Source organism: Solanum stenotomum, chromosome 9, assembly GCF_019186545.1.
Source record: "Solanum stenotomum isolate F172 chromosome 9, ASM1918654v1, whole genome shotgun sequence".
Classification (NCBI taxonomy): Eukaryota; Viridiplantae; Streptophyta; class Magnoliopsida; order Solanales; family Solanaceae; genus Solanum; species Solanum stenotomum.
Window position 1 is genome coordinate 11,129,330 of NC_064290.1, and position 16,662 is coordinate 11,145,991.

The 16,662-nt window shown below is 38.6% G+C and overlaps 1 protein-coding gene across 1 annotated transcript; it reads right to left on the reverse strand.

The window, feature by feature from the left end:
* LOC125877276 (uncharacterized) lies at positions 1-10,014 on the reverse strand. Its single transcript, XM_049558620.1, has 5 exons — positions 9,980-10,014; positions 9,473-9,605; positions 8,669-8,857; positions 1,058-1,161; positions 1-207 (listed from the first exon to the last, which is right to left on the reverse strand). The coding sequence occupies exons 1-4, from the start codon at positions 10,012-10,014 to the stop codon at positions 1,060-1,062; spliced, it is 459 nt and encodes a 152-aa protein (XP_049414577.1). The 3' UTR covers positions 1-207; positions 1,058-1,059.
* Between the last annotated feature and the right edge of the window lie 6,648 nt (positions 10,015-16,662).

Consider the following 16,662-nt stretch of genomic DNA (forward strand, 5'->3'; position numbering starts at 1 on the left):
ACTTTGTGCTAGAAACAAATTTCTCCCTTTCATTTCTGGGAATCTACCATGTTCTAAAACTTCTGGTAATTCTATTCAGCCTCAGATCTGTAACCTCATGGTTCATTGGCAGAGTTCCTGCGTCTACTTTATGAGCTTCTTTTGACAATCTTCTACACATGAAAGTATTGGCACTTGACACTGATTTGCTATATCCACCTTAATGACCTGCAACAATTTATTGAAAAATGAGCATTAAAACATTGTGACTAATAAAGCATCAGTACAATGTCAAATTTATGCACTGATAATGTTAGCATGTTAGTTCATTCATAAAAGGAAAAAACATTAGCAAGTGAGATGAACTAGTGTGTCCTTTGAGATTTAAAAGTGTTCACGCGGCAGATTTTTGGGCGGTTCGGCCATCAGCCGCCACCATTTGGGATTTTTTCAAGGTTTCATAAACTGTTGAATTTAGCATCTTTTATATTTGTTTATATTCTTACTTTCTATGAAGTCGTGTATGATTTCTTAATTCATGAAGGTGGTTCATACTGGATTTTTGCTTTTTGAAGGGACGGGTATATATTGCCTGTGACACTGTTCCAAAGTTCTTTACTATCAGCATATCTGGAATGCTGAATGTCTTAAGAGTTTTTCTAGAACAATTTGTCTCAGGTTCTAAGACACAAATTACTAGAGCTATGAAGGCCATTCTTCGATTATATACTTCCTCATCTTCAGAAGTGGCATCTGTGCTTTTGTAACTTATGCTGCAGACAGTGGATTCCTCAAATTTTCCAGGGGACTCAGAGAATGCCCCAACAATCCATGAAACTATTGACATGCATAGTGCATATGATGACTGGAAACCAATCCTGAAGAAATTGTCAAACAGAGAATCGGATTTGCTTCTGACTCTTCTCAGGGCAACTCTAGACAAGATTGAGACTATGGGAGCCTCAAAGCATGAGTGTATTCTGGTTTTGATAGTACAAGGATGGTATGTTGTAATGGGCAGCTGAGGTTGAAGAGCCTTTCTAGTACATAAGAAGCAATTGCTGTTAAACTAGCTTACCACTATTTTCGACTTAAAAGCTTAGTTCGATCTCGTTTAGCACATTCTTCAGCTCGTGTTAGTGCGTCAGTTATAACATCTATTGTCCAATCCTTGACATCTTCCTGCATATAAGCAATCAAATGAAATAACATAGTCATTCAAATTTTGTCATGCAGCTGAACCAGGAAGAATATTGAGGGAAAATAAAAGAATAAATAGTGCATTATCACTTTATAAGAACACTAAGACATTTAAGACAAGATGCTCTTGCATGATCTCAGGAACAAATTTCCAAATAAAACATACCAAAAGAATTGCACTGGTCCTAACCCAACAGAATCCTGACGCCAAAACCAAAGTAGAGAAAGTTCGAAGACTATGTCGTACTCCCATAGTCCCATTTCTACAGGCTTCTTCCATTATTTGGATAGACAGTTTCTTTCAAACTAATTTGTAACATTTCACCAGGCATTGAAACTTCCCATTTAAAAATATATAGCTAAGAGTCCCCATTGGCCCTCATCACTTTAATGGCCCTAATAGCTGGTTGTCTTTAGATGTGCGACTACTTCCAACATAGATATTCATCATTTTTACTACTTCTCGCCTAAATTTGAGAAGGGCTGGACTTGTACCATTCTAATCACATATTATGTGAGAGTTGGAGACATTAAGCGTGTCAATATTAGGAAATTGTGAATATGACAAACTAGAAGAAAGATCTGAACAGCGAGGATAAAAAGTCAGAAAGGAAAGAAGCAATTTATATGGGAGAAAAAACTCAAGGTCTGGTCAACAACAGTAAAGTGGTTTGGGAAAGAAAATCGAACCCAATAGAAAGTGAAAGAGAAGATGAAGCAAGGGACTTGGTTGAACTTGATAGAGTGATCGTGGTAGGAAGGTTGCAGGAAAAAGATCCATGAGCCAGTGGATGAAACTCTGCCGAAGATGATGGATGGCACGTAAAACACAAACCCTCTTTCTTTTGGGAACAAAATAGGGAAGAACTTTTAAACAGTCAAGGGACCCAAACCCTCGGCTCCGGCATCATGTAAAGGAAAGGAGAATGAATTTCTTGATTCCTCAAGCATGTTGAGATTTAAATAAGCATTTACAAGTAATACAGAAGGGAAAAGAAACTATTTCCTGTTCCTAGTTACACAAATTACAGGGTCTCCAAATCTTTCCCATATTACAAGGTACCTATTCTTGCAATATTAGTATTTCATAATAGTGACATTCTTAACGGGAGTTCTAGGAAAAGGGAGAAATTTTAGGGCATCGAATTGAATGAGGCAAGTCCAATTTACGAAGAAAATTCAGGACCAAAGTTTCCTCATGTCAGTCCAGTTTGCTCGCACCTCAATAATTCCACGAGGTACCTACTACCTCCTACCAACACAGTAACGTGTAACTCTATCCACCAAAGGTACCAAAGGTTGGACAGATGAGAAGAAACCACCTAATGTTTTTTGCCTCCACTAGGAATTAAACCTGAGATCTCATGGTTATCGACCACTTCATTGAGACTAAGTCATGTCCTTGGGTACCAAGGAATGGGATGCAAATACCAAGAAGTCCAAATTTTCCTTTTCCACTTTCTAAGGAAATGGGATGTCGAAGACCAAGAAGTCCAATTTTGAATATGTTCAAACTTGACTTGTGCTTGATTTCATGTTAAATGCATGATACTACGTGTGGATGATTGTTGACACCCAATTTTGAACTAATATTTTCAAAGTTAATACTTTTAGGCTTCTTATTCGTTAAATAGTACAAAGTACAATTTTTTTTACACATGTTTAACCATTTTAACACAATTTGTCGATAAATAATCCTTCTTTATGAAAATATGAGAATTTTTAACAATTTATTATAATTTTTAATTTCAATTATCACTTATTTTCGTCACAATTGTTTGCATATAAACAAAATACTATTCAATTTTATTGGTCATCATTTTGATTTAATTCAAATCACTTTTTAGCAGTCTATTAATACATTGAAAGTTGGAAGAAATATTTCAAACACAAATAAATTAAATAGCCCATGATATTGGGCACATGGTTTTAAGTAGTTCATGGTATTGGGCACATAGTTTTGGAGAGCCCGTGGTATTGGGCATGATTTTGAACATCGGGTGGTTTTACTTCTCATATATAGCTTTCCATTCTTTCCACATTTAACTTGGTACCTTTGTATTATATCAAAAAACTTGCGCGCCCTGCTTGGAGCACTTCAGGCGCACTGCTCCCGAAGGAGAACTCATATGCGCTTTGGCAAGCGCATGGCGCCAAAAGTACCCCAAGTTGGCACACCATAGGCGCATCGCGCCATGAGGAAAACGCCTGAGCGCTTTGGCAGGCTCTTCATTTCATCCTTACTCCATATTCAGATGCAGATTAAGGGGGAAAGACTTTGATTGGGAAAGCGGCCTCCTCTGCCTACGGCACCTGGCTGACTACGGCGGCCATAAGAGTACTCCGAGATATAAACCAGGGCAACAAAAGTGGAGCATACGACGATGCCGCCCATTTTCATTTCGTGGAAGTCCCCGGCAGAGGAAAGGGTTGTAGATGATGGCGCGTTCTGCTTCTTATCTAGAGAGGGGCGTTCAGTCAAGTAACTGTAAGGAAAGGGGCGTCGAAATCCTTTCTATTGGTTCTTGCGTGGAAGCTGGTATAGATGATGAAAGGTGGGCTGCTTTTTCTGGACCTATTCTCTTAATAGGAGGCAAGGCACGCAAGAGTTTTGCTCCTAGCATGGTTGTCATAAATGTAAAAATAAATTATGGCAATTCATCATGATGCGTCGGGCTAGGAGTTCCCCAGGCTGGTGCACTGTAGACTCACTGCAGGCACGCCGCGCCACCATTGCGCCCCAAAAAAATCTTAATGGGTTAGAGGCCTACCAGCTCAAAATCTAATATTTTTACCCCTCCCCCCCAACCCCCCAACCACCTTTAAAACCCTATTTCCCTCCTAAACCTCCCTCTCCCATCTCAAATCAGTAGCACCAAGCCCTTTTCCTCTCCCAAAAATTTCTTCTTTCTCCCACTATTGTTGTCTTCCCCAAAAGCTTCCAACCCCTAACCTTAGAAAACTTTTTCCCCTTCACTTTCCTCCATAAACAGCTGCCCCAACTTCCTTTTTTCTTCTCCCTCACAAGGTTTTCCCCTATTCTCCATTCTTGCTCAAGTCAAAATGGCACCAAGCGGTAAACAAGTTGAAGGCAGTGTGGGTAGCAAAAGGTCCCGAAAAGGTGATGTCGTCAATTCGTCGAGCCAAGCAAGTTCTCGGCACACCCCTCAAAAATTTGGAAAGCAAGCGGTGGAGCACTACAAGCTAGATTGGTTTGAGTAACAAAAGGAGGCAAAGTATTTGGGGGATAAACATGTGGATAAGGGTCGGTTGCAGGCTGAGTTCCTCCAAATTCATGAGAGGGTGTACAAATCGAGCATTCAATATATTTTTTAGGATCAAGGTGAGTGTAATCTCACTTTAGTTCGAGAATTTCAAGCGATTTAGGACACAAATCAACGTATAAGCAATAGAATTGAGGTCCGAAGAAATCAATTTGTTTCACCACCCGAGTGTTGAATGAGTTCTTTGGCACACCCTATGTTGATGCCTCAAATTATCTGGACATGAATAAGGCCCCACCTTACAGAGACATCCATCACACACTTTGTGGCATAAATTCGACAACCTGATGGGAGAGAAGCAAGGAAACCAGACGACATGCCATTTAGCACTACCCCCATTTGAATCAAGAAGCACGGGTATGGCTCAAAATTGTATGTAGTACTCTTTTACCTTGTAAGCATACCTCTTAAGTAACGAAAGATAGGGTCGTGTTGGTTTATATGTTGATGAAGGGAATGTCCGTTCTGGTGACATCAGTTCTCCGCCATAATATGGTGAAGTTTAGAAATAATAAAAAGTGGAGGTATTGCTATGGGGTTTGATGATTCGTTTAACTGGAGAGAAGGTGTGGAGGGGGAGTTCCACGATTTATGCCCACCGAGAGTGCCACATTTGGTATGTCAATTGGTTGATGTGACCAAGACCAAGGCACAAGATACCTCACACGAACCCGTGCTCTCTATAGTGGATTGTCAGGCTCAGGACAATAGTTAGATGTGTTGAATGTCTGGTATGGCTGAGTTATAATTGCGCATTGGTGGTCGTCGTGTGACCGATGCAAATATGGCTAAATTAGCCGAGTGCTACCATGACGGATATAGTGTTATGTATGTGTAAAATGGGCATAGTTTTTCAAGAGGAGTTAGATGATGATGAGCCCATTGTTCATGAAGCTCACGATGATTAGAAAGTGGATGTGATGCAGGCACATCGTTCATGCCGGTTGATGGATCCACGGATGCGGCAGATGAAGATGATTGCGACGAGGCCTAGAGGCCATGGAGTTCTTTCTTTCACTCTTAGCTTATGTATTGAATTGTTGCACCGGGGACAGTGCCATGTTTTAACTCTTAGGTGGAGGAATGAATTCCAACTTTTACTATTATATTGAGTCTTTCATTTTTAGAATGAGTTCCTTGACTTTTGTTTTCTTTTTCTGTTCTTTCCTGAGGATAGTCCCTTTGAACAGGGTAAAGTTTTTGATTTCTTCAGGAAAGTCATTGTAGTAGTGATTTTTCCTAATGATGAATGGATGGATGACGATCGTCTTAAGGGAAAATTAGTCATAGGTTTGTAGGATTGGAAGCCTGACCACTTTAAAGTTAGCCAGACGTCATGGATAGTTCATGTGTAATCAATCATGTGTATTAAAGAAGTAACTCTCTAGAAACGCATAAGTTTTTTAACTGGACTCTAAGAATGAAGAAACTGGGTCCAATTGTATTCGCTCAAGATGTTTGTGTACGAGAGCATGCAATGTATGTGTATCATGGTGTCATGTGTGGTGAGTATTTGATTGGTTTCTTGCATAGAATAACATCTAGAACTTGTCTCATGTGTGTGACAAATTGCCTAGCATGAAGTTGTGGAACATGATTTGGGCATTTCATTGTATACCATTCGATAGTAGTTTGTGCCACCTTGACATTATCCTTAGTGAAGCCCCTTAAGCCTTGTAGCCTATTTCTTTGTGTAGCCACATAATGAGCCTAAACCCTCTTGTGACACCCTTTTTTTAATTTGATCCAAATAATATTCCTTAATACACTTTTTTTTTATTTGCACCGGGTGTCCCAGTCTCTTTGAGCCCCGACTAATCCCGGGGGTGCACAATATGAACAAAAACAAGGGTGAATGTAAAGGCAGGGTAAGTGTAGTAAAGGAGAGATTTGGTGCATGGTCCCTGGGTAAATTAGCGAAATGCTTGCTGCATATAAAAAAAATGGTATGATGAAGTAAGTAAAGTGATGTGCTAGCGGCAAGTGCTTGGAATACTAAAGGGGGGAAATCAAAAGATAAAGAGGGAATGACAAAAGGTGTGAACATAAAGAGGAAAGTAAGGCTAAAAGAGGAACAAAGAGTAAATTTTCATGCCTTAAAACGAGTGCATTAGGGAGGAAAGTCACTATATATCCAAAAATATCTTGAAAAGTTGAAATAACGGGAAAAATAGATGCTTTCATGGACTACTTTGACTTTAGGGATTTGCTTTATCATTAGCTAAAGAAGAGAGACAATGGGGAAGCTCAGTCTAATTGTCCGAAGTAATTCTTTCTTGATTGGATGCCAGCTTTCTCATAAATCCTATCATGCACTTACCTACAAATCTATAGGTAGTTCATCTCCTTCTAAGAAAAGTATCCAAAGTTTAGATATTGAAATGAATGCCTTCCCATCACTGGTTATTCCTAATGCATTCCTCTATGACAATAAACTTATTTTAATTAAGTAAATAAATAGTTAAGTACTTGGAATAAGCAAGTAACTTTTGTGATAAAACTTTTTTTCTTACAGTATCCTTCTTCAATCTTGATAAGTAAACAAATACATACACTAATTTTACAGTGATTCATAATGTTCAAATACTTTTATGTTTTTACATTTGCAATGAGCTCAAACGTCCTTAGATAGGAGGTTGTGGAGGAGACGGATTAGGATAATAGGTTAGTAGGTAGTAGTGTGTCGTCTTGATATCCATCCATACTAGTAGTCATAGTATTGCTTCTATAGTTTCTTGTCCTTTGATTTTTGTTTCTATTTGTTGTATCTTGTACTTCATCGTATCATTTTGTTGTAGTTATTGTTCAAAATACCTTGTTATGCTTTTACTTCCATTACTTCTTTTATGGACTGTTTTTCCTTGAGCCAAGGGTCTATTGGAAGCAACCTCTCTACCTCTTAGGTAGGGGTAGGTCTGCTCAAACTCTACCTTCCCTTGACTCCAATGAGTGGGACTACACTAGGTATGTCGTTGTTGTTGTTGGTCACCCACTTTTTTAAAAGGTAATATTATAGGTAGTTACACATGTTTGCATGGTATCAGAACAAGCAAGCAGTCCTGGGTATGATCAAAAAGTCCCAAATCAAGTTTCAGTATAAGTTTTTTTGATAAGATTGGTCACAAACTTTTTACAATTAAAAGAGGTATGATCAAAAAGCCCCAAGTCAATACCCAAGATCCGCAAGTGAAGGACCAACAGACAAAGTTAACATGATTACCTAATGGTATAATAAAAGCTACTGGTGGACTACTTAAGTGGATATAATGGAAAAAGTAACCATAATCATAAAACTAAACCATGCTGAATCACAAGATATCATTTTCTTGAAACAACAACTTAGATAATAGGTCTGCAGCTAATGAAAAGAAAAAGAAATGGATTAAATTTGTTGTAGAACACCCAAAAAGTCATGGGAAAAGATTAGTTTCGACTGCCAGAAGGTTGTCACTGTAGTTGCAGGAACAGTGGACAAAACACTCGTGCTGCCGGAATAACTGCTGAAGAAAATAAATGCAGGTAACTGCAGGAATGGTCACCAAAAAGGCGTGTGGTGTTGCTGGAAAGATGTGCGGCACCACCAAAAGAGCCACGGAAAAGATGTGAGGTGTCACTGAAAAGGTTTCTAGAAACACTCTCAATGCTACATAACGATCATCGAGAATAGGCACGGTACCATCACAACACTACTGATATTAGGCATGATAAAAGGGAATGGGCACGGTAAATAAGAGTGACACCCATTGGAATGAGGGAAATTTAGATTTCTACTTAGATCATAGAAGATTCTGATAGCATGTGAGGAACTAAGAGGAGAGAAAATTTGTATTAATTACTTTACGATAATTAATACAATACGCAGTTACTTTAGGTGAAAAGCAAAAGATCTTGCATCTAACCCATTCAAAAACTAGAATATCACTAGTATAGAAACCTAACTAGCTATCTAACACCTTCATTTTGCACTAAGGTTGGCATGCCTAGTTCTAGGCCAACAGGCAAACAATGATAAACCTCTAGACCCTCCAACATCCTTATAGTCATTGTTGATATTCCGCTAAAAAGCATTCCCACTAGTAACCTGAATGCCTTACAACTATAGGAAGCTTTCTAAATTCTAACCCGTTTTGTTTGTTCTCTAGAATGTTAGCACGAAAAATACCTATCACCAGATGAATGAAAGGTTAAAGAAGTAATGCATTTACCATCTTCAAAGGCTCCCCTGTCCTAAGCTTTGCATTTGGACGGGCTAGTTTAGATTCAAACGGAGTTCTTGGTCGCACTTCCTGAACTGATTCCCATTCCTCGCGGGTAAGCATCCTAACTGTTCCTTGACCAGCAGGCGCATTCTTTATTTTTCGCTCAATCATATCTTGCGACTTCGAGTCATCATACTGCATGCAAACACAACTATAACTTATAAGCTACTCAGCTGATAAAGATTGTAAAACATACAAGCAAGTTTACTACACCAAAGAATTGAAAATATATTAGTGTTTACCGCAAGTCTCACACATCCCTACCTGTAGAATCAACAAAAAATACCCATGATGGAGACTTTGATGTTTGTGGATTCAGTCAGCTAAAATACATCAAACTCCTCAATCAATATCAACAAGATTCAACTTAAGTTCCTTTTACATTATAATGAATGTAACTAGAAATAAGTCCCATTAATTCAAACCAAGAAAAACAAAGATATTCTACAGTTTATAAGCAGTTCTATATCGAGATACCATTTCTTTGGTACATTACAGCAGTAAAGTAATTCTCCTATTAAGATTATGAATATCAATGAAACCATCAGGTCACTCCACCTATGAAGCAACATTTAAACCTTGTCAAGTATCAATGTCCCCAAGTTTCTCTTCTACTCACTATTACAATCCACCAGAATCACAACGAACAAATGAATATATATATTAGGGGTTTGTCCATTTCTAAGATCATTCCAATTTCATCCAAATACTAAAACAGAACTTTACACAAACTGCAATTGAGTATCATACCATCATGAGGAGCTTTGCGAAAAGTGCGATCCCAACAACAGTGAGTATCATGGGCATAGTAGCAGTATCAAAGAATGATCTTGAATCGGGAACCTGAACAAATAACTGATTCTTCCGAGGATCTTTGATGCAACTAAGATAAAGAAAAGTAATGAAACAGTAAATAACAGTAAGGACTAAGAAAAGGAAAGAAAGAGAAAACGAAAAAGAGTAAAGGACAAGCTATTATCTATTTAGCTAAACAATTCTTCTTCATAGCTGTAAAAAGCACTATTACAATGCTTAAATAGCCAAGACACTCCTTGGTGATAGTATGAAAAGTAATTGCCCAGCATTGGACCTAAAGTGTCCAATCACTCAAACATTAGGGGCAATTTTAACACTAACATAAAATAACTTTTAAAACCTATTGGACTAAACTGACAATATGAAACTATTCTTCTCAAATGAAATCCTAACCAACCTAACGGCTAGGTGCAACCCCTAAAGCACTCAGTACTAGCTTACCCAGCTTCCGACTTCATTCTTGCATCATTCCCCATTCCTTAGAAAACCTTTTTGTCCTTAAGAAAGGAATTGAGGGAATCTTAGCTTCATGGTAGAGTAGTCTTCCCAGGTTGCATCATCTCTTGACATTTGTTCCCAGTGAATAAGAATTTGACGAATAGCCTTGTTCCCACTTTTTATCATCATTCTTTCCAATATTTCCTGAGGCTGCACACAGTTAGGAGATGACACATCAACTGTTGGAGGATGATTAAAATTTGTTGGCAAAGCAAGGCAAGGCTTCAATTGAGATACATGGAATGTATGATGCATGGCTACTTGAGGTGGTAGAGACAACTTGTACGCAACTGGACCAATCTTTTGTAGTATCTGGTAAGGGCCATAGTATTTAGCTGACAGCTTCGAAAAGGTCTGGTTAGAGATAGTGAGTTGTCTATAAGGTTGGATATATAGGTACACCCAATCTCCCTCTTCAAACTGCCTATCTATTTTGTGTTAATTGGCCATGGAAACCATTCTTTGTTGAGCTCTAGCTATGTGGAATTTGAGCAACTCGACCTTAAACTCTCTAGTTATCAAACTTCTATCCACCTCCTCCTCTGCAGAGTCCCCAGGAACATAAGGAATATGGAGAGGTGGTGGTTGTACATAAAGAGCCTCAAAAGGAGTTGTTTGGATTGCTGAGTGGAAGGTGGTGTTATACCACCATTCTGCCAGGGACAAATAGTTGGCCCAATCCTTCTGACTGTCAGCACAAAAACACCTCAAATATGTCTCAAGGGTTCTATTGAGTACTTCTGTTTGGCCATCTATTTGAGGATGATAAGCAGTAGATGTGCTCAATGTAACCCCTTGCATTGCAAAGAGTTCCTGTCAGACTTTGCTCATGAATATAGGGTCCATGTCACTGATGATGTTTTCAGGCATTCCATGGAGTTTATAAACTTGATCCAAGTACAGCTGAGCAATAGAAGTGGTTGTGTAAGGATGGCTAATGCTGAGGAAGTGCCCATACTTTGTAAGTCTATCAACAACAACTGGTATAGTTGTCTTGCCCTTAGACCTTGGCAGCCCATCTATGAAGTCCATGATTATGCTACCCCAAGCAACAGATGGTATTTGTAGTGGTTGGAAAAGGCCTGGATAAGCAGCACTATCATATTTGCTCCTCTGACAGGTTGCACACTGCCTCACAAACATAGTTACATCTTCCTTCAATCCCTTCTAGTAAAAAAGGTTTGAGATCCTTTTGTAAGTGTTCTCAATTCCTGAGTGCCCTCCCACAGGTTTTTCATGCCAGATGAGGAGGATCTCCTTCTTCAAAGTTGGTTCATCCTCTACTACCAACTTACCCTTCCTCCTTAGTTGTTTATTCACAAATGTGAATTCCTTGTGTCCTTCCTTCTGTGATACTACCTTGGCCAGAATGGCTTTGGTAAGAGAATCCCTCTCCCAGCTATTTTTGATCTTTTCAACAGCTCACTAACCAAATTAATTAACATCATTGATGCTACCTCTCCCGTTGGTACTCTGGACAAAGAAGCTGCAGCCTTGTTCTCCCTCCCTTTTTTGTACTCTATTTCAAAATGGAATTGCATCAGCTTGGCGATCCATTTCATTTGAGAACTTGTATGAAGTTTTTGATCTAATAAAAACTTCAGCGCCTTCTGATCAGTCCTCACAATGAACTTCTTGCCCATCAAATACTGAGCCCATTTAGTAACAGCTAGAACTAGAGCCAATAACTCTTTGTCATACACAGACAACCCTTGATGTCTCATGGAAAGACCCTTGTTGAGGTAAGCAATAGGGTGGCCCTCTTGCATTAAGACAACTCTAATTCCATAGTCACAAGCATCTGTTTCTACAACAAAAACAATAGAATTATTAGGTAAGGCAAGGACAGGGGCTGAAGTCAGTGCTTCCTTCAGTTCCTCCATGGCCTGAGTGGCCATTTCAGACCATTGAAACCCATCCTTCCTTAATAAATCAATTAGTGGCTTGCTAATTATCCCATAATGCTTGATGAACCTCTTGTAATACCCTGTTAATCCCAAGAACCCCTTTAGCTCTTTCACATTCTTGGGTTTAGGCCATTCCTTAACTGCAACAATTTTCTTAGGATCAGTAGATACCCCATCAGCAGATATCACATGCCCTAAGTATTCAACTCTACTAGCCCCAAATGAACACTTGGCTTGTCTCAGACAGAGCTTGTGCTTCACTACCAAGTCAAATGTTGTTTTAAGATGAAACAAATGTTCAGATAAATTCTGACTGAACACCAAAATGTCATCAAAAAACACCAATATAAACTTCCTTAAATGCTCTCTGAAGACATGATTCATTAGACTTTGAAAAGATGATGGACCATTGGACAATCGAAATGGCATCACTAAATACTCATAGTGACCTTCATGTGTTCTAAAAGCTGTTTTGACAATATCTTCATTGGCCATCCTGATCTGATGATAACCTGCTCTATGATCTATTTTAGAGTAGATCTTTGAACCTCCCAATTCCTCTAATAGCTCTTCTATGATGGGAATGGGAAATTTGTCTTTAATTGTCACCTTGTTGAGGCCCCTATAGTCCACACATAGCCTCCAACTCCCATCTTTTTTGCCAACCAGAACCACTGGTGAAGCATAAGGACTACAACTTGGCTGCACAATGCCTTGCTCCAGCATGTCTCTTATCTACTTCTCAATTACATCCTTTGGGAAAGATGAGTATCTATATGTCCTCAAGTTTACAGGGTTGCTTCCTACCTCTAGTGGTATTTTGTGATCAAATGGCCCTCTTGAAGGGGGTAACCCCTCTGGCTCAACAAACAACTGAGGATACTCTCGAGTAAGAAACACAATTTCCTTGGGTGTGGTTACTCCCAAGTTCCCCTTTTCCTCCAATGGCACTACTCTGATCATGACCAACTGGGCACCCCCGTTTGCCATTTTTTCCAATCTTTTGGCTTCCACAGTTCTCACCTTGTCCACATGACCTTTCAACACACATTCATGCCCTTGGTAAGTATAGCCTAAAGTTAACTCTTGAAAGTTCAACTTAATATCTTCCAATGGAAGCAACCATTGTACCCCTAAGATCATGTCACAAGATCTAAGAGGTATCAGTAAGAAATCATCTGTGTAAGTCAGTTTCTCCATCATCCATGAAAATGCTTTACACAGCTCCTTGGTTTGCCTATCATGCCCATCAGCCACATTGATAGCATGAGTTCTGACAGCTTGAATGTTTCCTTGGAGTTCCCTCGAAAGTCCTTCATCCATAAAGTTGTGTGAACTCCTTGGATCAATCAATATGTACAAAGGTCTATGTTGGCAATACCCTTCCACTCTTAGAGTGTGAAAAGTGGGAATGCCATGTAGAGCATAGACTGAAATCTCACAAACCTCCCCTGGATCTTCCTCCTTTCCTAACTCAGGGGCAGGTATATCCACCACTTCCTCTTCACTAGTTTCTTCTTCTTCCTCCACTTCCAGCAAATCAAAGATTTGGACCCCCCACACTTGTGCCCAGGGAAGAATTTCTCCTCACAGAAAAAACACAACCCCTTTTGTCTCCTCTCATTCATCTCAGTAGAGGTCAGTCTTCTGTTAGTGTTCTTGTTAAGATTTAGAGAAACTTCTCTCTTACCCTACCCAAAATCTCTTTTGGAACCAGTTCCCTTAAGAGAAGAGTTGTATGAACTCCCTCTATATTGAGAACCACCAACAAAAGAGGATGGTCTAGCTATCTTAAGCTGGGCATTAACCTGAGCTTCAATGTTTCTGGCTAGCTGGTAGGCTTGAGGAAGTGAAAATGGTTTGTGGTTCTTGACAGTATAGCCTATCTCCGGCTTGAATCTAGTAATGAACCCACTAATGGCATATTCTGGCAAGATTGTAAGCCTAGTTATGATCTTATCGAACTCTTTCTGATAGTCTTTAACTGATCCAGTTTGTTTGAACAACTTCAATTCAGCCATAGGATCTTCAAACTCAGTTCCAAATCTGTCCATGAGAGCAAACATGTATTCATCCCACGTAGGATAAGGCAAGTGTTGTCTGCTCCTTATGTATGCTAAGTGCCACTCTATGGCTAGACCATCAAAGTGTAAGGAAGCCACTCTCACCTTTTGATCTGGAGGTATTTCATCCAAGGAAAAAAATTAATCTACCTTGTAGATCCACGACCTGAGATCTACTCCATTAAACCTGGGAAACTCTATTTTGGACAACCTGGACATGGAGTTGAAGAAGTGACCATGGGCAAGAGGTTGAGCTCCTTCTCCTCCAGGGATTCCCATGGTTGGATGGCTTTGGAACCCTCCATATGGCATCTGTGTTTGGCCTCCAGTGTGCATCTGAAAGTGAGTTGAGCTTCCAGCTCTCATAACAGGAGTATGATGCATAGACCCCCCTAATGGTGACTGGAACTAAGGCAAAGGCCTCATTCCCAGTTGATAACCACCAGGGGTAACCATGGTTGGAGCTCCTCCTGTTTGAGATGCTGAGACCCCCGCCATGGGTTAGCCAGAAGGAGTGTAGATCTCACCAGCTCCCTCAGTCTCTTCATGGTTCTTTCCCTTGTCATTTTTCTTTATAGCATCCAAGGCTTCCTTCAGCTCAACAAAAGACTTCTCATGTTGTTCCTCTATTTGGTTCTGCCTGACAGAGAAGTTGGCTAACTCCACTGTCATCCTGTCAAGCATCTCTTTGATATCCCTAACCTCATTCGCCATTTTTGTGTATCCACAGAGCTCAAGAAAGTGCTCTGATACCAAATGATGCAACTAAGATAAAGAAAAGTAATGAAACAGTAAATAACAGTAAGGACTAAAAAAAGAAAAGAAAGAGAAAACGAAAAAGAGTAAAGGACAAGCTATTCTCTATTTAGCTAAACAATTCTTTTTCATAGCTGCAGAAAGAACTATTACAATGCTTAAATAGCCAAGACACTCCTTGGTGATAGTATGAAAAGTAATTGCCCGGCATTGGACCTAAAGTGTCCAATCACTCAAACATTAGGGGCAATTTTGACACTAACATAAAATGACTTTTAAAACCTATTGGACTAAACTGACAATATGAAACTATTCTTCTCAAATGAAATCCTAACCAACTTAACAGCTAGGTGCAACCCCTCAAGCACTCAGTACTAGCTTACCCAGCTTCCGACTTCATTCTTGCATCAATCTTTCCATTTCTTCTTCACCTTCAATTCAGCAACCTTCCTCTTCAACGTCTCGCTAAGGCCAAATTCACGAGATAATGTGTGAAGTTGTCTACAAAATTTGCGAATATCCGTCATGATTCACTGAGAAATTGAATCAATTATCAACTGGTATCGTAGATAGTGCATCAGATAATTGAGAAGAAGAGAGAATTTGAAATGAGGGTTTAGGGTTTTCGATTGCCGAAATTGTACAACGGTAATTAAACAAATTTTCATTTCATTTGTATTTGATTTTTTTTTAGGCTTAAATCATTCACGTCCCCTTAAAGTTGTCCGCATATTTTATTTAGACACCTTAACTAGGACTATTACCTATTGAACACTCAAATTGTTCAAAAAATATACCTTTTAAATACAAAATGCTGATATGGCAAAAAAAGTGTTTTTCACTTCCTATGGGCGCGTGAAATTTTTTTAAATACTGTTTTATTTTTATTTTTTCCAAAAAAACTTACACTTTTTCTTCTTTAATTGACACTTGCAATTTAATAAATTAAAATAATTTTTTAACATTTAAAAAAAAAATTCTTAATTCAAAAAAGAAAGGGCAACCCCTACTCCCCTTCAAGTCATCTTCTTCCCCATATTTAAATTTTCAAAGACAACTAAAGAATCTCCATTTTTTTTTCTTTTTCTATTTCTTTTCAATATTCATAAAAAGAAAACTAAATTTTCAAGAAAAATAACGAAAGTAGATTTTTGAACATTGGGATAAAAAAAAGTAAGTCGACGTTCCATCTCCATTTCCGGTCACCTTCGAATAAATATTACTATTCCGAGAAAATTGTAAACTCACTAAACTTATCAAAAACAATATCAAATAATTCGCTAAATTAATTTAGGTCCTCTTGATTTCTCCTTGCAATCGATTTCAAGATGATTAACCATAGGCAAACTTCCTTTATTTATCACTCTTGTACCAACTCTTTGAATATCTTTCTCTACCACGTATTAGGAATGAAAAATAATTTTCGATAAAATTAATTTGGGTCCTTTCGATTTTTCTTTGCAATCGATTTTCGGATGAGTAACCATTGACTAACTTCTTCATCACTATTGTATCAATCTCTTTGAATACCTTTCTCTCTCACATATTAGGAATACAATTTTTAAAAAAAAAAAAAAATCTGCAAGTAATTTGCAGTGAAGATTTTTGTGGTTTGAGAAAAAAAATTGATGAGAAGAAAATGAAGAAGAAAGGGGGGTTGGGTAGGGTGGGGTTGAGTAAAATGGGTTGTCATTTCATTTATTTTTTTATTAAGAAATAGCTATAAAATTTATTTGAAATAATTTTCATTCTTTTTAACATAAAAAAAAATCTATAGTTGTTGGGGTCAAGTGACACATGTCATCTATTAATTAGTCATTTTTGCCACGTCATAGCAAGTGTATCACACACACTTTACCTTTTTTACTGATTATCAAAAAAGGTTTTAATAGGAACAGGT